Raw genomic sequence first — 16,248 nt, 5'->3', positions numbered from 1 at the left:
GTACAACAAATTATCTACCAACCAACACTGGACACGTATAGTAGATTATGGTCCATACTCTTCAATAATGAGACCATCCTGCAGTGGATTGTATGATAATCAGCAGCAACAGCGGATCCTTTTATTGTAAACTCTTCTTAAAGGCAAGTTCCAGATTTAAATTATACCAAACAATATAATCGTATTATCTGCAAGTATTATAATCTCTTTGACCCCTCCCTGCTTACCTGAAAGACACACAGAAGGCAGAACACTTGCCAAGTTCAAGTAGGGATTTGTGCTGAGGTGTATTTCCTTAGGAGGTTCTCCAAGTAGAGAGGTTTGATTTTTGGAACAACTCTACAAAACAGATATATTTCATCACATAACTACAGCTGAAGTACAAAGTGATTTTCCATTAGAAAACCTCTCACGTAGCTAACTAGAAGTATCATTACAACCTGCCTCCAGAAGCAGTGAATGCTCCAACACTGGAAGTTTTTAAGAAGAGACTGGATAGCTATTTGTCCGAAATGGTATAGGGTTTCCTGCCTGAGCAGAGGGTTGGACTAGATGACCTCCAAGGTCCCTTCCAACTTTATTATTATTATTATTATCTCTTTTTATTTATCTATAAATTTATCCATTCTTTTTAAAGGATAACACAATAATTACCACTTTAGACACACACACAAAAAAACTTATCTGTGCTATAAAGTCATTATATGTTCAAGCTCTTGCTTATATACCTGAGATAGAAATAAAAGACAAACAAAAGTAAAGCATATATAGAAAAAACATGACACTGTTTTGGCTATTCTCACATATAATATAAAAGCCTATACGATTTTTGTGATTTTTCCCCCCTGAGTCTTCTATTCTGCTTTTTTAATGTGGCATGACATAACCTTAGTGCCATATCAAATTTGTGTTATCTCCCTCTTCCTGTATATAGAGACATTACTTTAAAAGCTTGGAAGCCAGAAGGCCAAACTCTCTGTCTAAGCTGAATTGTTGGTATGCAACAATCAACTAATGTCTCTTTCTTTTAGACAACAAAAATGTAGCACCCTTTTTTATTCTACTGAACAGGAGGCAGAATATTTTCAACTGAAGGAAACTAGTCTAGGAGCCAATACAGAATATAATCTTTCCTTCTTAAAGGCAGAATGAATGACTAAATAATCATCTTTACTTAAAGCAACCTTTAAACCAGACTGGTAAAACCAGATTAGCCAGTTAACCTAAAGGCTTGGAGACAGATCTTTATCTGCCAAACTACTAAAAGGAAAACAGGCAAGTATATTAACTATTCTCTTTTCTGAGCCATATCAAAACAATGTCTCTATGTACAGGAAGAGGGAAATAACACAAATTTGCTATGGCATTAAGGTTATGTTATGCCACGTAAAAAAGCAGAATAGTAAAGAGGAAATGGAAGCTGCCTGAAATAGAATGAAAAAGTTTACATTACAAACATTGTGCAAAGTTATGATAATGGAAGCATTATCAGTAAAGGAAGATAGGAAAAATGGATATAAGAGAATAAATGCTGCTGTTGCAGAAAAAAAATGAAGAAATGCTGTAAAATAGAGGTGTGTACAAAACAAACACATCGTGGCATGGAAGTCTGAACAAGTCATTCTGGATGAACTGAGGTTCAGCTGAACCCAAAACTGACCTTTTAAAAGATACTGGCAGCAGCACGTATGTTATAAAGAATGAGTGTTTATTGAAAGAAGCAACAATGTTTGACTAGACCTCCTGCTTTATTACAGCATGTATGTAGGTATGGGTGTGTATATGCCATCTTTTATCTGTCCTTTTTATGTTTTATTGATTTGATTGAAATTTCTTTGTTTGATTGTCACCCAGAGCCATTGAGATCTGGCAGCATACAAGTTTAATCAATTATTATCTGTTCACAACATGGAGTCACAGCTGCTAGTCTTTTAATTGGTGTGGCTCTTTATTTGCATCAAGTTCTTCCCAATAATAATTTAATAATAAATTATGTGTGGGTAATCCACAGTTAGATTTACAGTATAAGACTGGTTAAAACTTAACAATTCAAGTCTTAATCAAGGCCTAAGAATGATCAAGGTAGCATCTAATAATATAGGCAGTTCCAAGCAGGGTTAGGTTAGGTTTTGTTTTTGTTTTTTGTAAAATTAGGGTGTTCCGGTCCGATAAATTCAGTATTTCCAGATATTGAATAAGTCTATGGTTCATCGCACTGTCAGATGTTTAGATTGGAATTGGCATTTTTATCCACCTGTTGTGTCCATTGCAGGATAGGGAGATGTTGCTAGATGGCGTTAAAGTTATCTGTGCAGGATATAAGCTGTTCCAAGTAAAGCTGCTTTTTGCAATTGACTGATGGTGATTCTATCAATGCTGATGCTGTTCAAGTGGTGCTCCAGATGTTTTGGGGATTGTACCCAAGGCACCTGTTCCTATTGGTACTAACCTAAAAGATTTCATATTTGCCTGTAGATTGCTGTGTTTCAGAACATGCCCCAAAGTGTTAATTAATTCCACATTAGTATCAAACATTATGTGAACAGGAAAAAAATTAGTTTCGGAAGGAAGAGGGGATTGCACACTTACTTATCTATTCAGAATAGATTCCTTCCTGTCAGGTTGAGCAGATTGTACCTAGGAACTGGACAATTTGATGTATGAAATGAGATAGATTGTGGATATATGGGCTTTAAAAGGACAGAAACTGCAATTGAAAATATTAATTTGGAGGTAGGATCCACTCAGCTCAATGGGACAAGCTCAAAATGCCTATTGTTACACTGTTCATAGAAAACTGTCTAGATGAATGTAATAAATATTCGTGTATAATAGTGGAGAATATAAGAGAGAGAAGGAAAAAAGGAATAAAAGTCTATTAGTATGAAACAAAAGAAAAACCACATTTTTAAAAAGTTTGTATTTTTGAATGAATATTCCCTGAATTGATGAAAACTGTGAGTTTTTTTCCTCAGAAAATGTTTCTTGAAAATTTATCCAGAATGAAAAGTTTCACAGGTCTGTTTGCTATTTTGTCAGTGAAATATTGATATATTATTCAGCAGTTGCCTTACAAATCTCATACATGCAAATTATGTATATAATTTAAAAAATGATAAACCATGATTTAAAATATATTTCCAAGCCCTAAATTCTTGGGGATTGTACCAGCATAAAGATAAATGCAAAGAAATCTCTAAGCTTATAAGGATAATCTTAAATCAATCCTACCATAAGTAAAACTGTTCAGGTTTCAAATTTTGGTTAAGAAGAAACTCTGCTGTAGAACAACTACAGTAAACTTGGTGGCATTAGGTACCATGCTAGGTCATGTTTTATTTCACTAAGGTAGATTGAGTAAACCTTAACTGACTTTTTTCAATTGCATCTAAGACTTATGGCTTGCAAACCATAATCACCTTATGGCTTAATGTGATAGGCAAATTTCATCTTCCTGATATTTAACACAAATAGAGCAATTAATTGCAAAAGATAGGAAACACTTTTCCTTATGTTTCTACATTTTAATAAAAGCCATTAGTCTTTCACTGTAATTTAGAATTAATAATCTGTTTGAAAATGCTTTTTGCAATTAAGATTGAAACGCTGATAAAACAATTGTAAAACTTCTTGCTGGCTGCAACACTAATGAATGTAAGTGCAAGAGCGAAAAAAAGAAAAAAAAGCTGAACTCCATTTCCTTACACCAATGCTTGAATCAGCATTCTTTGGCTGGTTCTGCTGGCTGAGGTGTCCTCCCTGTAGACCTCCTGCAGCAACATTTGTTAAGCTCTGTAGATATGTTTCAGACGTGGAGCCGGTGCCCTCTGTCAGTTCCAGTGAAGATAGCAACTTCTCTTGGGTGTTATTTTGCCTTGGCACTGCTTGCCCAGTTACATGCTGGTTTGGGAAGAATGGCAGTAAGCCAATCCCTGCTGCCGTCGCCATTGGAGCTGTACTCTGATGAGATACTGTAGAATCAGCCATAAATAGAAAAAACTGTTATAGAACAGAACACTGGATTTTTATTACATGAAAAGCGCTAAGGTTCACGTTGATATTTGCAACAAATTATTGAACAGTACTTACTTACTGAATACTGTGCAAGCCTATTGAAGAATACATATATACACCATACTGTTCACATTTTATACACTAATTTTTGAAGAAAATTCTGCTTATGATTTGCCCTAAGAATGAAATTCTGCATGACAGCAGTCATCCTATTTTTCTGTGTCCAAAATGGCAAATGCTGGTCTCTTTGAGATGTACAATAATATTTAATTTGATCACTAATTAATAATTGACATTCATATACCATTTGTTTCTTGAAATACTGTTAATGATAATTGTATTTTAAAGAATACTGCACTAGTGGTAAACGTCTATTATCTCTGAAGGGAAAAATATAAAATAAAAAGGTTTTAAATATAAAATTTCTGTAGCAGGTTGCAACACTAAGGGACATCTTATCTGAGAGAAAGTCTACTAAACATACTGCAACTTTTAAATAAATATGAATAAGAGTGCACACAATATAATTTTATTTTTATTTTTTGTATTTATGTTTTAATAGTTTAAAATATTTTTATGATTGTTTGCCACCCACTGGTTTGAGATGAATAAATGAAATTGAATAAATGAATAAATGTGTAAAGTATAAAGTTAGAGCCCCTATTTCTGCCACTGGGCAAAAAAAAAAATAACTCATATATCTCGCTATTAAATTAAGATATTTAATATTGAATTGTGTCCCTAAAATTGTGTTCCTAAAATTATCACATGACCATTGAGTGTTGTGACAGTTGTAAATATGAGTATTTTTTTATAATGTTGTAACTTTAAATGGTTGCTAAATGAGGCTGTCAGTAAGCAAGGACCACCTATATTTTCAAGGTGAATTTCTATTATTAAAAAGGAAACAAAATGTCACTTGCATGGTTCTCCTTGACTCCCTATGTCTGTGGCCGTTTGTGGTAAAGGCCCCATTCCTAACATTGTTTGAAGCAACATAGTTGGCGGCTCTCCAAGCAAACTTGGTTTCTACAAAGAAAAAAGATTATAGATTACTTTTTAAAAATGCATTTGATTAAAATTGTTCCAAAGATTTCCAATGCATATGCTCTGTTTTACCATCTTAGCTGATAACAGAAGAGAAAGAAAAAAGAAATACTACTGCTGCTACTACTAATGTTGGCAACAAAAATATGAATTAGAAGATATTTCCATTCTTCATTTTATCCAGGAGTCTGGCCTACATTATAAGTACAGGCCTATTTTAACTCACACTATTAGGTTGCATGTTCTCAATCTTTGATAGTGGTGCCATATGTAGAGGTGATAAATTTTGTAGCAGCAAATTTGATGCATTTCCAAAAACAGGACCCTGTAAGATTGAAAGGAATAGAACTATGTAAGAGTTATATACATATGGAACAAATATTATTCCAAACAAGAAAAAGAGATAAAGATAAATTTATTTCATATATCTTTCACCAACTATATGAGCCAATCTTCAAAATTCAGAATTCCTTTCAACATTAAAGATGTATCACATATTTGTGAAATGACAACACTGCATATCGCTTTGGGACAGCTACTAAATTTTGCTACTGACAACTAGTACACATACCCTATTTTACATTTCACTCTTAGAAAAGATGGTAAAAGATAGGACTCATGGTGGTGCAGTGGTTAGAATGCAGTACTGCAGGTCACTTTAGCTGACTGTGTTCAGCAGGTCAGCAGTTCAAATCTCACCGGCTCAAGGTTGACTCAGCCTTCCATCCTTCCGGGGTAGGTAAAATGAGGACCCAGATTGTTGGGGGCAATGTAAATATATATATATACATTGCTTACTGGTGTACACCGCTTAGAGAGTGCTTGCACTTAAAGCGGTATATAAGTCTCATAAATAAATAAATAAATAAATTATTGCAGGCTAATTCTGTTGACTGCCAGCAGTTCAGTTCTCACTGGCTCAAGGTTGACTCAGCCTTCCATCTTTCCGAGGTCGGTAAAATGAGGACCTAGATTATTGGGAGCAATATGCTGACTCTGTAAACCGCTCAGAGAGGGCTGTGAAGTGGTATATAAGTCTAAGCGCGATTACTACTGCTAAAATGTGTAACCTCTAAGTGAAGATTAATAAAAAATGTAAACATGTTCCTCTTAATGGAAACAATGGGTTTTTTTTTTTTTAGTTTTTCACTATGGATTTGATCTTGGCTATTTTCCAATATTAGGAAGAAGTAATATCATATATATTAAGTAATATTAATATTAATTATTATAATTATAACTATAACTATAACTATCATTAATATTGATTAATATGAATATTAATTATTTAATATTAATGCCTTCCTATTTCAAAGGATGGATATAAATGTAAATAATTAAAAATTTAAACTAGTTGTTTTTCAACAAGCGGCAGAAATCGACTGACCTTGTCCAGGATAAGAAGTTAAATAGGATTAGTGCTGGTTTTTATTTAGATGTGAGACTACCAATAAATACTGGGTCTGTAAGCTAGACTGATCATTTGAAAAAATAAACCATGCAAACCACTTTTGATTTACAGGTAGTCCTCAACTTACAACCACTCATTTAGTGACCATTCAAAGTTACAATGGACTGAAAAAAGTGACTTACGACCGTTTTTCATACTTATGACCGTTGCAGCATCCCCGTGATCACGTGATCACATGATCCTGCATGTATTTATGACAGCTGTATTGTCCTGGGGTCATGAGATCACCATTTGCAACCTTCCCAGCAAGCAAAGACAATAGGAGAAAGCAGATTCACTTAACAATTGCGTAATTCACCCAACACCTGCACTGATTTGCATAACAACTGTGGCAAAAAAAGTCAAAAGATGGGGCACAACTCGCTTAACAACGGCCTTGCTTCACAATGGAAATTTTGGGCTCAACTGTGGTCGTAAGTCAAGGTCTACCTGTATTGCTAGGAAAACAACGTGGGCATAATAATTTGAGGGGAACTACTTTTTAAGTTAGCTACGCTTGCTATTCCCAAATGTATGCCATCGAACAAACAAAAGATTCAATCCATTGTTTAAAATAACCAGAGAAATCCCTGTTTTATAAGTTTAAACCAGCACAACTTCTTATATGTCAGAGACAGCAACTTCCAACTAGGTGTCTCCTAGTAGCTTTCAAATCCATAGAAAAGAACACAAAGCTTTTTGTCCTGCCAGAAAAGCTTGTGTTCTTTTCTATGGATTTGAGGTTTGAAGAGTTTGATTACATGGGAAGCATTTCATTTCCCAGAGTCCTTTGAATCCCATTCTCCCCCCCCCTCGCCTTTTTTTTTAAAGTTTTTAATCCCCAAAAGATGGTGCTAGAACAGTGGTTCTCAACCTGTGGGTCGGAACCCCATTTGGGATCGAACGACCATTTCACGAGGGTCGCCAAACAATGCAGTCCGCCTTTTTTTCCCCCTTTTCCTTAGCTGTGCTACTCCCTTTTATTCTATTGGCTTTTGAAAGCCAATAGAATAGACTCTCTTGAATAGAGTCTAATTCTATTGGCTTTCAAAAGCCAATAGGAATTGTCCAGGCTGTCTCTGCCCTGCTGAGCCCGCCAAAAGTCCCATTCTGCAAACAGTGCAGCACCAGTTGAGTAGTCCTCAACTTACGACCGGTTGAGTAGTCCTTGACTTAGGACCAGTTGGGGGCCGTGGCATTAAAAAGGTTGAGAACCACTGTGCTAGACAAAAACTACTTTGCTGCCAAAATTCAGCAAGACAAACATTGGGGTAGCACTCTATGGGTAGCTCTCTTCGAGATTAAGGAAAGATATCCTCTACCTTATTAGGTAAATACATTATGTACTACGTCACTATATAATCTTGAAAATAAGATTATTTATCTATTTGTTTATTTTTATTTATTTGTATCCCACCTTTATTATTTTTTTACAAATAACTCAAGGCAGCAAACATATCCAACACACTTTTTTTTCTCCTATTTTCCCCAGAACAACAACAACCTTGTGAGGTGGGTTGGGCTGAGAGTGAGAGTGACTGGCCCAAAGTCACTCAGCTGCTTTCATGGCTAAGGCAGAACTAGAACTCACACTCTCCCAGAGTCTAGCCTGGCACCTTAATCACTAGACCAGGGGTAGGCAACCTTGGCTCTTTTATGATTCGTGGACTTCAACTGGCTCAGGAATTCTGGGAGTTGAAGTCCACAAGTCATAAAACAGCCAAGGTTGCCTACCCTTGCACTAGACCAAACTACCTCTAATTATTTAATACTCTATTAAGAAAATAGATTTTATCATCTAAATCATCTAGATTAATACTCTATTAAGAAAATAGATTTTATCATCTAGATCAGTGTTTCCCAAACTTGACAATTTTAAGGCATGTGGACTTCAACTCCCAGAATTCCACAGCCAGCTGGCTGTGGAATTCTGGGAGTTGAAGTCCACATGCCTTAAAATTGTCAAGTTTGGGAAACACTGATCTAGATCAACTATTTTGATTTTCAAAATATTGATTTTTTCCCCTCTTTGTCTACTCTTTTTAAAAAAAATAAGAGTCAAATAGAGAGTCTGTTGTCTGGGATTGATAAGGAATTTGATTCCGACACCATCTGAAAGGGCAGCAGGTGTCCCATGCATGGTTGAAACATACTTTTAAATAAAGTAACACTATGGCAAAGCACTTATCTGGACAATTATGGGCAATCTGAGGAACACGTTTCTCAGTGATTAAGTATAAAAATAAAATCTTTCTCTGAAGGTATCACAAGAGTGCTATGAACATAATATAGCCAATGACCTAATAACTAACTTCATGTTTTTAAATCTCTTTAACACCAGAAACCTTCTTTTCTACTGCAAAACAATTTTTTTTTAAAAAAAAAGGTTATTTGTGGTATAAGGCATGTCAAATGCAAATAAGGTGCTGAAATAATAACCTTAGCAGTATGATTTCTGCTATATACAGTGTTATTTTTTACTTTAGCCTAGAAAGAGCACAAATATAATACAGAAATAAATCAATAATTCAGTTTAGTTTATAACAGCGTCTCATGTGTTTCTTGTATTTGTTAGTTTAATAAGGAAATCAAGATCATGTTCTGTCTCTTTGCTCTCTGGGCAGCAAATTCTAGAAACTAAAATTCAGAATACATAAACCAGATGTTTCAATCAAGATAAATACAGTCAAGATAAATACTGTAATAATTTAGCATTTCATACCGGAGCATTTAATTATCACCTATTGCTATTATTATGATAATACACTAAAATTCTAACTCTTATCACACATTTGCTTCACCAATATATGTTATCTATAAACATACCTGATGAATTTTATTCAAATGCAAAAAGGCTGGACCGATTGATGGATTTGCAAGGTGAGACACATTCATGGGAGCACCTAGGACTATTTTAGAAAAAAATATATAACCAGATTTATCATTAATTTACTTATAATACCTATGTTAAGATAATGTATGAATAGCTAAACATTATTTTAAAGGACTTATCTTTTGCAATAATTCCGTATAATCAGACAGGCAAATAAATAACTGAGCTTTAGCAGAGTTGCTTGAGTCTGTTTTTATCTAAGATGGCAGACTGGCAGACACTATAAACTAGACATGTCAAACTCGCAATGTCACGTGACGTCGTGAGACGTATCAGGACTGTTTTGCCATTGCCGGCAATCGAATGGGCGCAACTTCCGGATGACACGTCCGGCCCACGGGCTGGCAGTTTGACACCCCTGCTACAAACCATCCTCACTGTTTCTACAGCAGTGCAAAATTGATGGACACAATAATGTTGAAATAATGTAGAAGGTTTTATAGGGAACTTTGGTACAATTTAGGTTTGGCTTTTGCCAGGAAGATAACGTGTAACTTTTTCCTATATTCCCAAATGTTCAAGGATTTACATATTAAAAACTGGAGAGATGGATATAATTATGTACTATTTATTGCTGCTCTCCCTCCCCAAAGAAGCAAAAAAGCTTTTTTTGAAACTGAAACAAAAAAGTGAATTCTGCAAGCTTTGCTCATATTTACAGCTTCAGCAACATATGTGATAATTTATCTTCTGTACCGATATAGCTAATTCCTAAGGCCCAAATGATAGCTTCATTTTTAATTTTCAAACTTTGTAAAAGTGTATTATTTCCATATAGTTTCTTATTCCAATATAGGAATAACTCAGAACTTCACACAGTTTTGGAAGAAGCTTTAGTAAGGTGCCTATGAGACAAAGGATGTTCACTCCTTCTTTAGGACAAAAAAAAAACAGGGTTCCAGTCTGCTTATATTTCATCTGAAGTCCCCTGTAAATCCTTCAATATCATCTGAGATGAGTTCAGATTTTCCACACTCAGTCAGTGGGAATGCACTCTGAAACATCAAGTTATTTGAGATCAATAGTAAAAATATACATTTTTAAAAAATGGAAAAAGAGAAAAGATGTGTGATTGCTCTGGTTTCTTCCCCTCCAAAGCTGTTTATTTTATGAAATTAATGTACAATGGGAATTCTAAATTATTTCAGAGTATATATATCAAAACTTACCGTATCCATGCATCTGATGCCGTAACAACATCTGCAACATGGCTGGAGTATTTAAGCTTTTCATGATTTGCACAGCATTTGGTTCTGGAAGTAACCCTTTTCGATTGTTTTTCATCTTGAATAAAGGAGAAATGAAAAAGAAACCGAGTTTCACAATAAAAGAAGGATATTAAGATCTATCCATTCATTTGTGCATAAACAGCACAAAATAGCAATGAGAAAATCCAAAATCAGCAGTGGCAAAAAATCTTAGGATAGATGAAGGCTTTATAGAATCATGGAAAGCTTTCAATTTTAACATTTCATTACACAATGGGGTTTTTTTGGGGGGAGAAGTAAGGCTGACATGGCTAATTGCAAAACCATTCTCTGTAATCTTTGCAAAGTCCTGGAGAAAGGCAAAATCCCAGAAGACTCCTTATTTTCAGAAAAGGGAAGAAACAGAACCTGGATCTGGGAGCTTAACATTGGTATTTATTAACAGGAGTCTTGCAAGACTAAGTTGATCTCCTCAGATCGGTTGATCATGGAAATCCAATATATCTTTAAGAGCATTAAGAAAAGCAAAGAATCCAGATTGCAGGAAGTAATTTTCTTGCTTTACTCTGCCTTAATCACTCCACCAAATTGGATCTCATATTTATTTATTTTTATTAAATTTATACGCCACCCATCTCGCTATTCAAAGTCATTCTGGGTAGCATAAAAATTTAATAAATAAATAAAATCATACGGACAAAGTATAATGATAACTGCAGCTAAACCCAGACCAAAAAGGCAAATGTTGTCAGGATACAGATAGGAACACATTGCCTTACGCTCAGTTTGCAAGAGCAATTCATAGATCTGTCTCAGAAGAAACTGATAAAAGAAAATAGTGTTGTGCATACACAGAGCAAATTTTACATTCCTAGAGACCATCAAACAGAGAAAAGTCACAAATCCACATGGAAACAAAACCTGAATCACGGAGCCATTAACTTTGGGCTACACATAAATGTGGTAATATTCATATGTAATTAATATAGTAAATGTTCTGTGTCTGCTTTTGCAGTACAAACATTTTTACCATTCGTTGTGCTGCTATAAGTGTAGCAAGAGTGCTGAGGCCCGGAACTCCAGGAGCACAATAAGACACGTGGACTCTTTTTTCGTTGATAGTCAAACCATCTGTGCTTTGCTGCACTTCCTCTGTTTGTTCTGCTGTCTCATACTCAATTACTGCAAAGCCACCAACAGAGCTGTCTTCATCCTGAGCAAGCTGAAAGGACATTTCACAACACAATGAAAAGAAGTCTGTCCTGTTTCAGCTGTTCCAAAAACCACTGCATTATTCCAACTGTATAACCTGTATGTCTTGAATGAAATAAAGTAACATGCAGATCATTCCTTAATCCAAAACTTAATATAATATAATAAATATACTAAATTATAAATAAAAACAATAGATACTGCCCATTTCATGAATAACCTGTCCTAATATTTTTTGGGGGGGGGGCAGTTAGGCAGCACTAAGAAACAGAAATTAGGAACAACTTTGTAATGATGAGCGTATATTTCCTTGAAATTTTACTCTTACTATGAAATACATACTACTGACTTTTAAATGTAATTGTATTGACACATTTTCTTATTCAAAAGCATGAAACGCAATTACATTTTACTTGATTAGTTTTAATATCTACATGCATTTTTGTGCAAGGTATAGGTTTTGTTTGTTTCCTTTATAGTGTTACAAGTGAAGTATCTTCCCAACAGTTACCGGAATGTAAATACTCAAATATGTTAGCCTTCAATAGGGAAAATAATTTATCTTGCCAGAGAACAATAAATCTATATAGACAAATGGTCTATATAGACATATGGTGCCTGGATGCATCACTTGGTGATCATGTTAAACTGCAATCTTTTAAAGATCAGCATCATGTGCATCTGCTTTATGAACTTTGAAATGAACACAGATAACCAAGTGGCTTAATATTTATGTTCTCATTTTTTTCTGGGCTTATACACTGTTCCAATTACAAACTACTTTGACCCACATATTTATCTTAGTGAGGCTAAAACAATACCATTAAAACAAAGCCTGTCATTCCATACATACATATTGAGAACACTATACAAATTAATCAATTCAGTCAGCCAAAAAGGAAACCTTCTGCAGCCAGAAGCAGAAAGCTCACAATTTTCAAATCTCCAAGGTCTAATGCAATAACCACATTTTAATGGCCTCTAGGAAAATCAATAGAAAAAAAGGCCATTTCAGTGTCTGGACGGACTCCTCTTCCACAGAAGGTGAGCATCAATTGAGAAAGCTTGTTTCTATGAGTCCCTGGAGGTATCATTCCTTGGGACCGCACTTTATCTGATCTTATCAGACTAGCAGATATTACTGGAGCAAGCAGTCCCATAAATATTCTTGTAGGTTAAGCAGCAGAATCATATAAGCCTATTGGTTACAGACGATGCATAGAAGTGTAAAGAGGAGAACAAGCAAACATATAGCAGGTGCAGTTTTTTGGTGGAAACAAGACAGTAAAAACAAGTTAAATTCTGTGGGGTTATGTGACCAGCTTCTTGGTAATCTACAACTGCACTCCTTCCCCTTGCTGCCCCTCCCCCTCTCAAGTAAAGTCAGCATGTGCTGATAAGACACATACTATTAAGAAAACTAGTATCCTTTTGAACCAGAGAGAAGACACAGAATGCAAGAGCTAGCAGCGGTTCTCAACCTTGGCAACTTTAAGACTTGTGGACTTCAACTCCCAGAATTCCTCAGCCAGCTTTGCTTTGCTGGCTGAGGAATTCTGGGAGTTGAAGTCCACAAGTCTTAAAGTTGCCAAGGTTGAGAACCCCTGATTGTGGATACTCATATTTCTTGTTCTCTCTTAGATATAGGTTTAAGGATAATTTCCCTCCTGGTCAAAGACTAATTTGCAATAATGCTGCAACTGCGCATTCTGTTTTCTGGAGATAAATCTCACTGTATTCTTTCACCTTTTCTCTATGTCTATGTGCAAAAAACCCCATAAGCATATGTGTAGTTAATGAAATCATATTTCATATCTTTCTCAAAGTGAAAAAAGAATAAATAATATCTAGGAAAGTGATTACAAATAATGTCAACATCCTTTTTTTCACCCTTTCTGCAGCTTTCCCCATTTCATATTCACCTTACTACTCCTTGCTGATGCTTTCATTTTTTCCGCGGGAATCGCTACACTTGAAAATAGTTAGAAATTAAGTCTGTCTCTCATCCCTATGTACAGGAAAGAGTGGAAATACCAAAGAAGCAAGGCATGCACATTTATTCTCCCACTTCCCTCTCCCTCCCTATTTCACGTTAAATATGCTCACTCTGGAAGTTCAATTCTGGAACAACCCCACATTCTTGGAAGAAAGTCTGATCAATCTAAGAAAGAACAACAGAAGGCTACCTAAAAGCTCTTTGAGGTTCACTTATAATAAAAAAGCACAACAAAAAAGAATGTGGTGCTCGAGAAATTGCCTATTATTGTCAGACAGCATGTGGACAGCAGACTATACTTTTCCATGTTGTATTGGTTGTTTCCTAAAGTAAACATTTAAGGTTTCCAGTCGTGTCTGATTCTAGGGATACTCATCTTCATTTCTTAGCTGAGATAGCCAGGGTTGACTGAAGACATTTCCGTGGTCATGTGGCCAGCATGACTGTGTGCAAGGCATAAGGAACGCTATTAACTTTCCACTGAAATGGTACCTATTTATCTACTTTGCATGCTTTCAAACTGCTAGGTGGGCAGGAGCTGGGGCAAGTAACAGGAGCTCACCCTGTCGTGTGGTTCTCAGGTCTCGAACTGACCGAGCTGACAAGCTCAGCATCTTTAACCACTGAGCCATCATTTATCCATAAATGTATAAATATGTTTTTTAACATGCATATAGAGTATTGTACTTAATTTTTCCTCATGGAAAATGCAAATCCTCTTTTGGATTTTTTTCTATTCCATTCTGTTTCCAAAGAAAGTTATGAATGGCATTGTTTTTATGTAATTAACTAATAAAAGCAGATATTGTTCAAAAGTGTGCTCCCCCTCCTGTTTCAGTATTTAGCAAGAGAATTAAAACATCCTTAATAAAAAAAAGCCAGAAAAAAGATGAAAAGTGTCAATATTTATATTGATATTGCCAGTCCATAACTGATGTCACAACAATTTACTTGTCCATCACTTTCAAAAGGTCTTAAAGAATCTTCATCTGCTCAACCCCCACAGGAAATATGGAGCTCAGCAGCATTCATTTCATGCCAACCGAGAACTTTTCCCCTTTGATAAACAAGTAGCAGCTGTTCATTCTGTCCTATAAACTCTCTCCAGAACAATATAAAAACATAAATAGGTATAATCCACCGGTGCAAACCTTGTCAACATGGATGAAAGTTCCTAGAAAACAATGCTAGCCACTAGGATCCTTCCAAAATAGACCCACAAGTAAAATATTACTGGGAACAAATGCAAAATACAGTATAGCCTCGGATAATAACCTTCTGCCACAGAACAAAACACTGTGTATAAACAAAATCAGAATAATGTTTAGAAAAATAACAACTGTGAAATAACATAGCCTGCAGCTGAAAGGACAGTTACGATAAGCATCTTTGCAACATGCCAGAAGAAGAGCAAAGACAGCTGGATCACATGAAAGTCTATCTAGTCCAATATTTTGTTCCCACAGTTGCCAAGTAGATGTCTCCGGAAAGAACACAAGCAGAACATGAGAGCAGGAACATCTTTCTACACTTTTCCCCAACAATTGGCACTGAGAGGTATATTGCCTCCATTTCTGGAAGGCAATATGTACACATTAAAACTAGCGACTACCAGTACCTTATCTTCCATGAACATTTCGATCACTAGGCTTTGTAATTGTAAATGTCACTGTTTCAAAAAAGTATCCTAATCAAGATGCACGTCTTCATAATTTATCCTGAGTTTCCTAAGTTTCAATGAAGCATTCAGTTTCTTTGGACGGCACTTGTTTATTCTATGGTATGAATAAGCTCCTTATCCTTTTTTTTCTTCTTCCAAAGTGCACTTAATTTCATGTCATAGCCTAGTCTTAATTTCTTATGCTTAACATTTAGCCCCCTTCTGCATCCTTTTAGGTTTTTGAAGAATAGTTTCTGAGTCATGGTAATGGAACTGTATGTGGTATTCCAAGTGGTTATATAATAAATAGCATTCCCTTTTCTGGTAAATCAAAGCCACGTCACATCCAACCTGTTTATAAATGGGAGTTTGATTTGTTACTTCACCTGTTAACCTTTAATATTGAACTGCAATAAACAGAATAATATCTATATCGCTAATTCAAATTGTTTGTCTCTAACCAGATAATTTATTAACAAAACAAATAGTATTAGGTGCAATAAAAAAATATTCTATTGTAAGAACTGAGAAAAGATCCCATGTCTACATTGGAAACACAACTGGCTATGTGTAGGAATTGCCCTAAATGGACATAAATGATTGGTTTTTCTAATCTAGCATTATCCATCACTCACTTTGGATGGAAAAACTTCCAGCTATGATTTTTAATGGAAATGCATAGTCTGTTACTGTATTTTAAGGGATCAATAATAACTTTTTAGGCAGACGGCACCATTGTACAATTTTGTGCGGTACTGAGTGCCAAGA

The 16,248-nt window shown here is 35.4% G+C and overlaps 1 protein-coding gene across 1 annotated transcript in view; it reads right to left on the bottom strand.

Annotated features, from left to right (window-relative positions):
- The window catches only part of RAVER2 (ribonucleoprotein, PTB binding 2), a 47,915-nt gene that overhangs the window by 9,518 nt on the left and 22,149 nt on the right, over window positions 1-16,248 (bottom strand). Inside the window, exons 4-10 of the mRNA XM_039328945.1 lie at window positions 11,643-11,834; window positions 10,574-10,688; window positions 9,338-9,420; window positions 5,288-5,386; window positions 4,938-5,043; window positions 3,706-3,971; window positions 228-339 (exon numbers count right to left, since the gene is read on the bottom strand). Coding sequence (XP_039184879.1) covers window positions 228-339; window positions 3,706-3,971; window positions 4,938-5,043; window positions 5,288-5,386; window positions 9,338-9,420; window positions 10,574-10,688; window positions 11,643-11,834 — 973 coding nt within the window. The remainder of the gene's footprint in view (window positions 1-227; window positions 340-3,705; window positions 3,972-4,937; window positions 5,044-5,287; window positions 5,387-9,337; window positions 9,421-10,573; window positions 10,689-11,642; window positions 11,835-16,248) is intronic.

The sequence above is a fragment of the Crotalus tigris genome, unplaced genomic scaffold (genome assembly GCF_016545835.1).
Source record: "Crotalus tigris isolate CLP2741 ecotype Arizona unplaced genomic scaffold, ASM1654583v1 scf7180000024385.1074895, whole genome shotgun sequence".
NCBI classification, from domain to species: domain Eukaryota; kingdom Metazoa; phylum Chordata; class Lepidosauria; order Squamata; family Viperidae; genus Crotalus; species Crotalus tigris.
The sequence above is the reverse complement of the archived record's forward strand: the minus strand, read 5'-3'. Positions and strand labels throughout refer to the sequence as shown.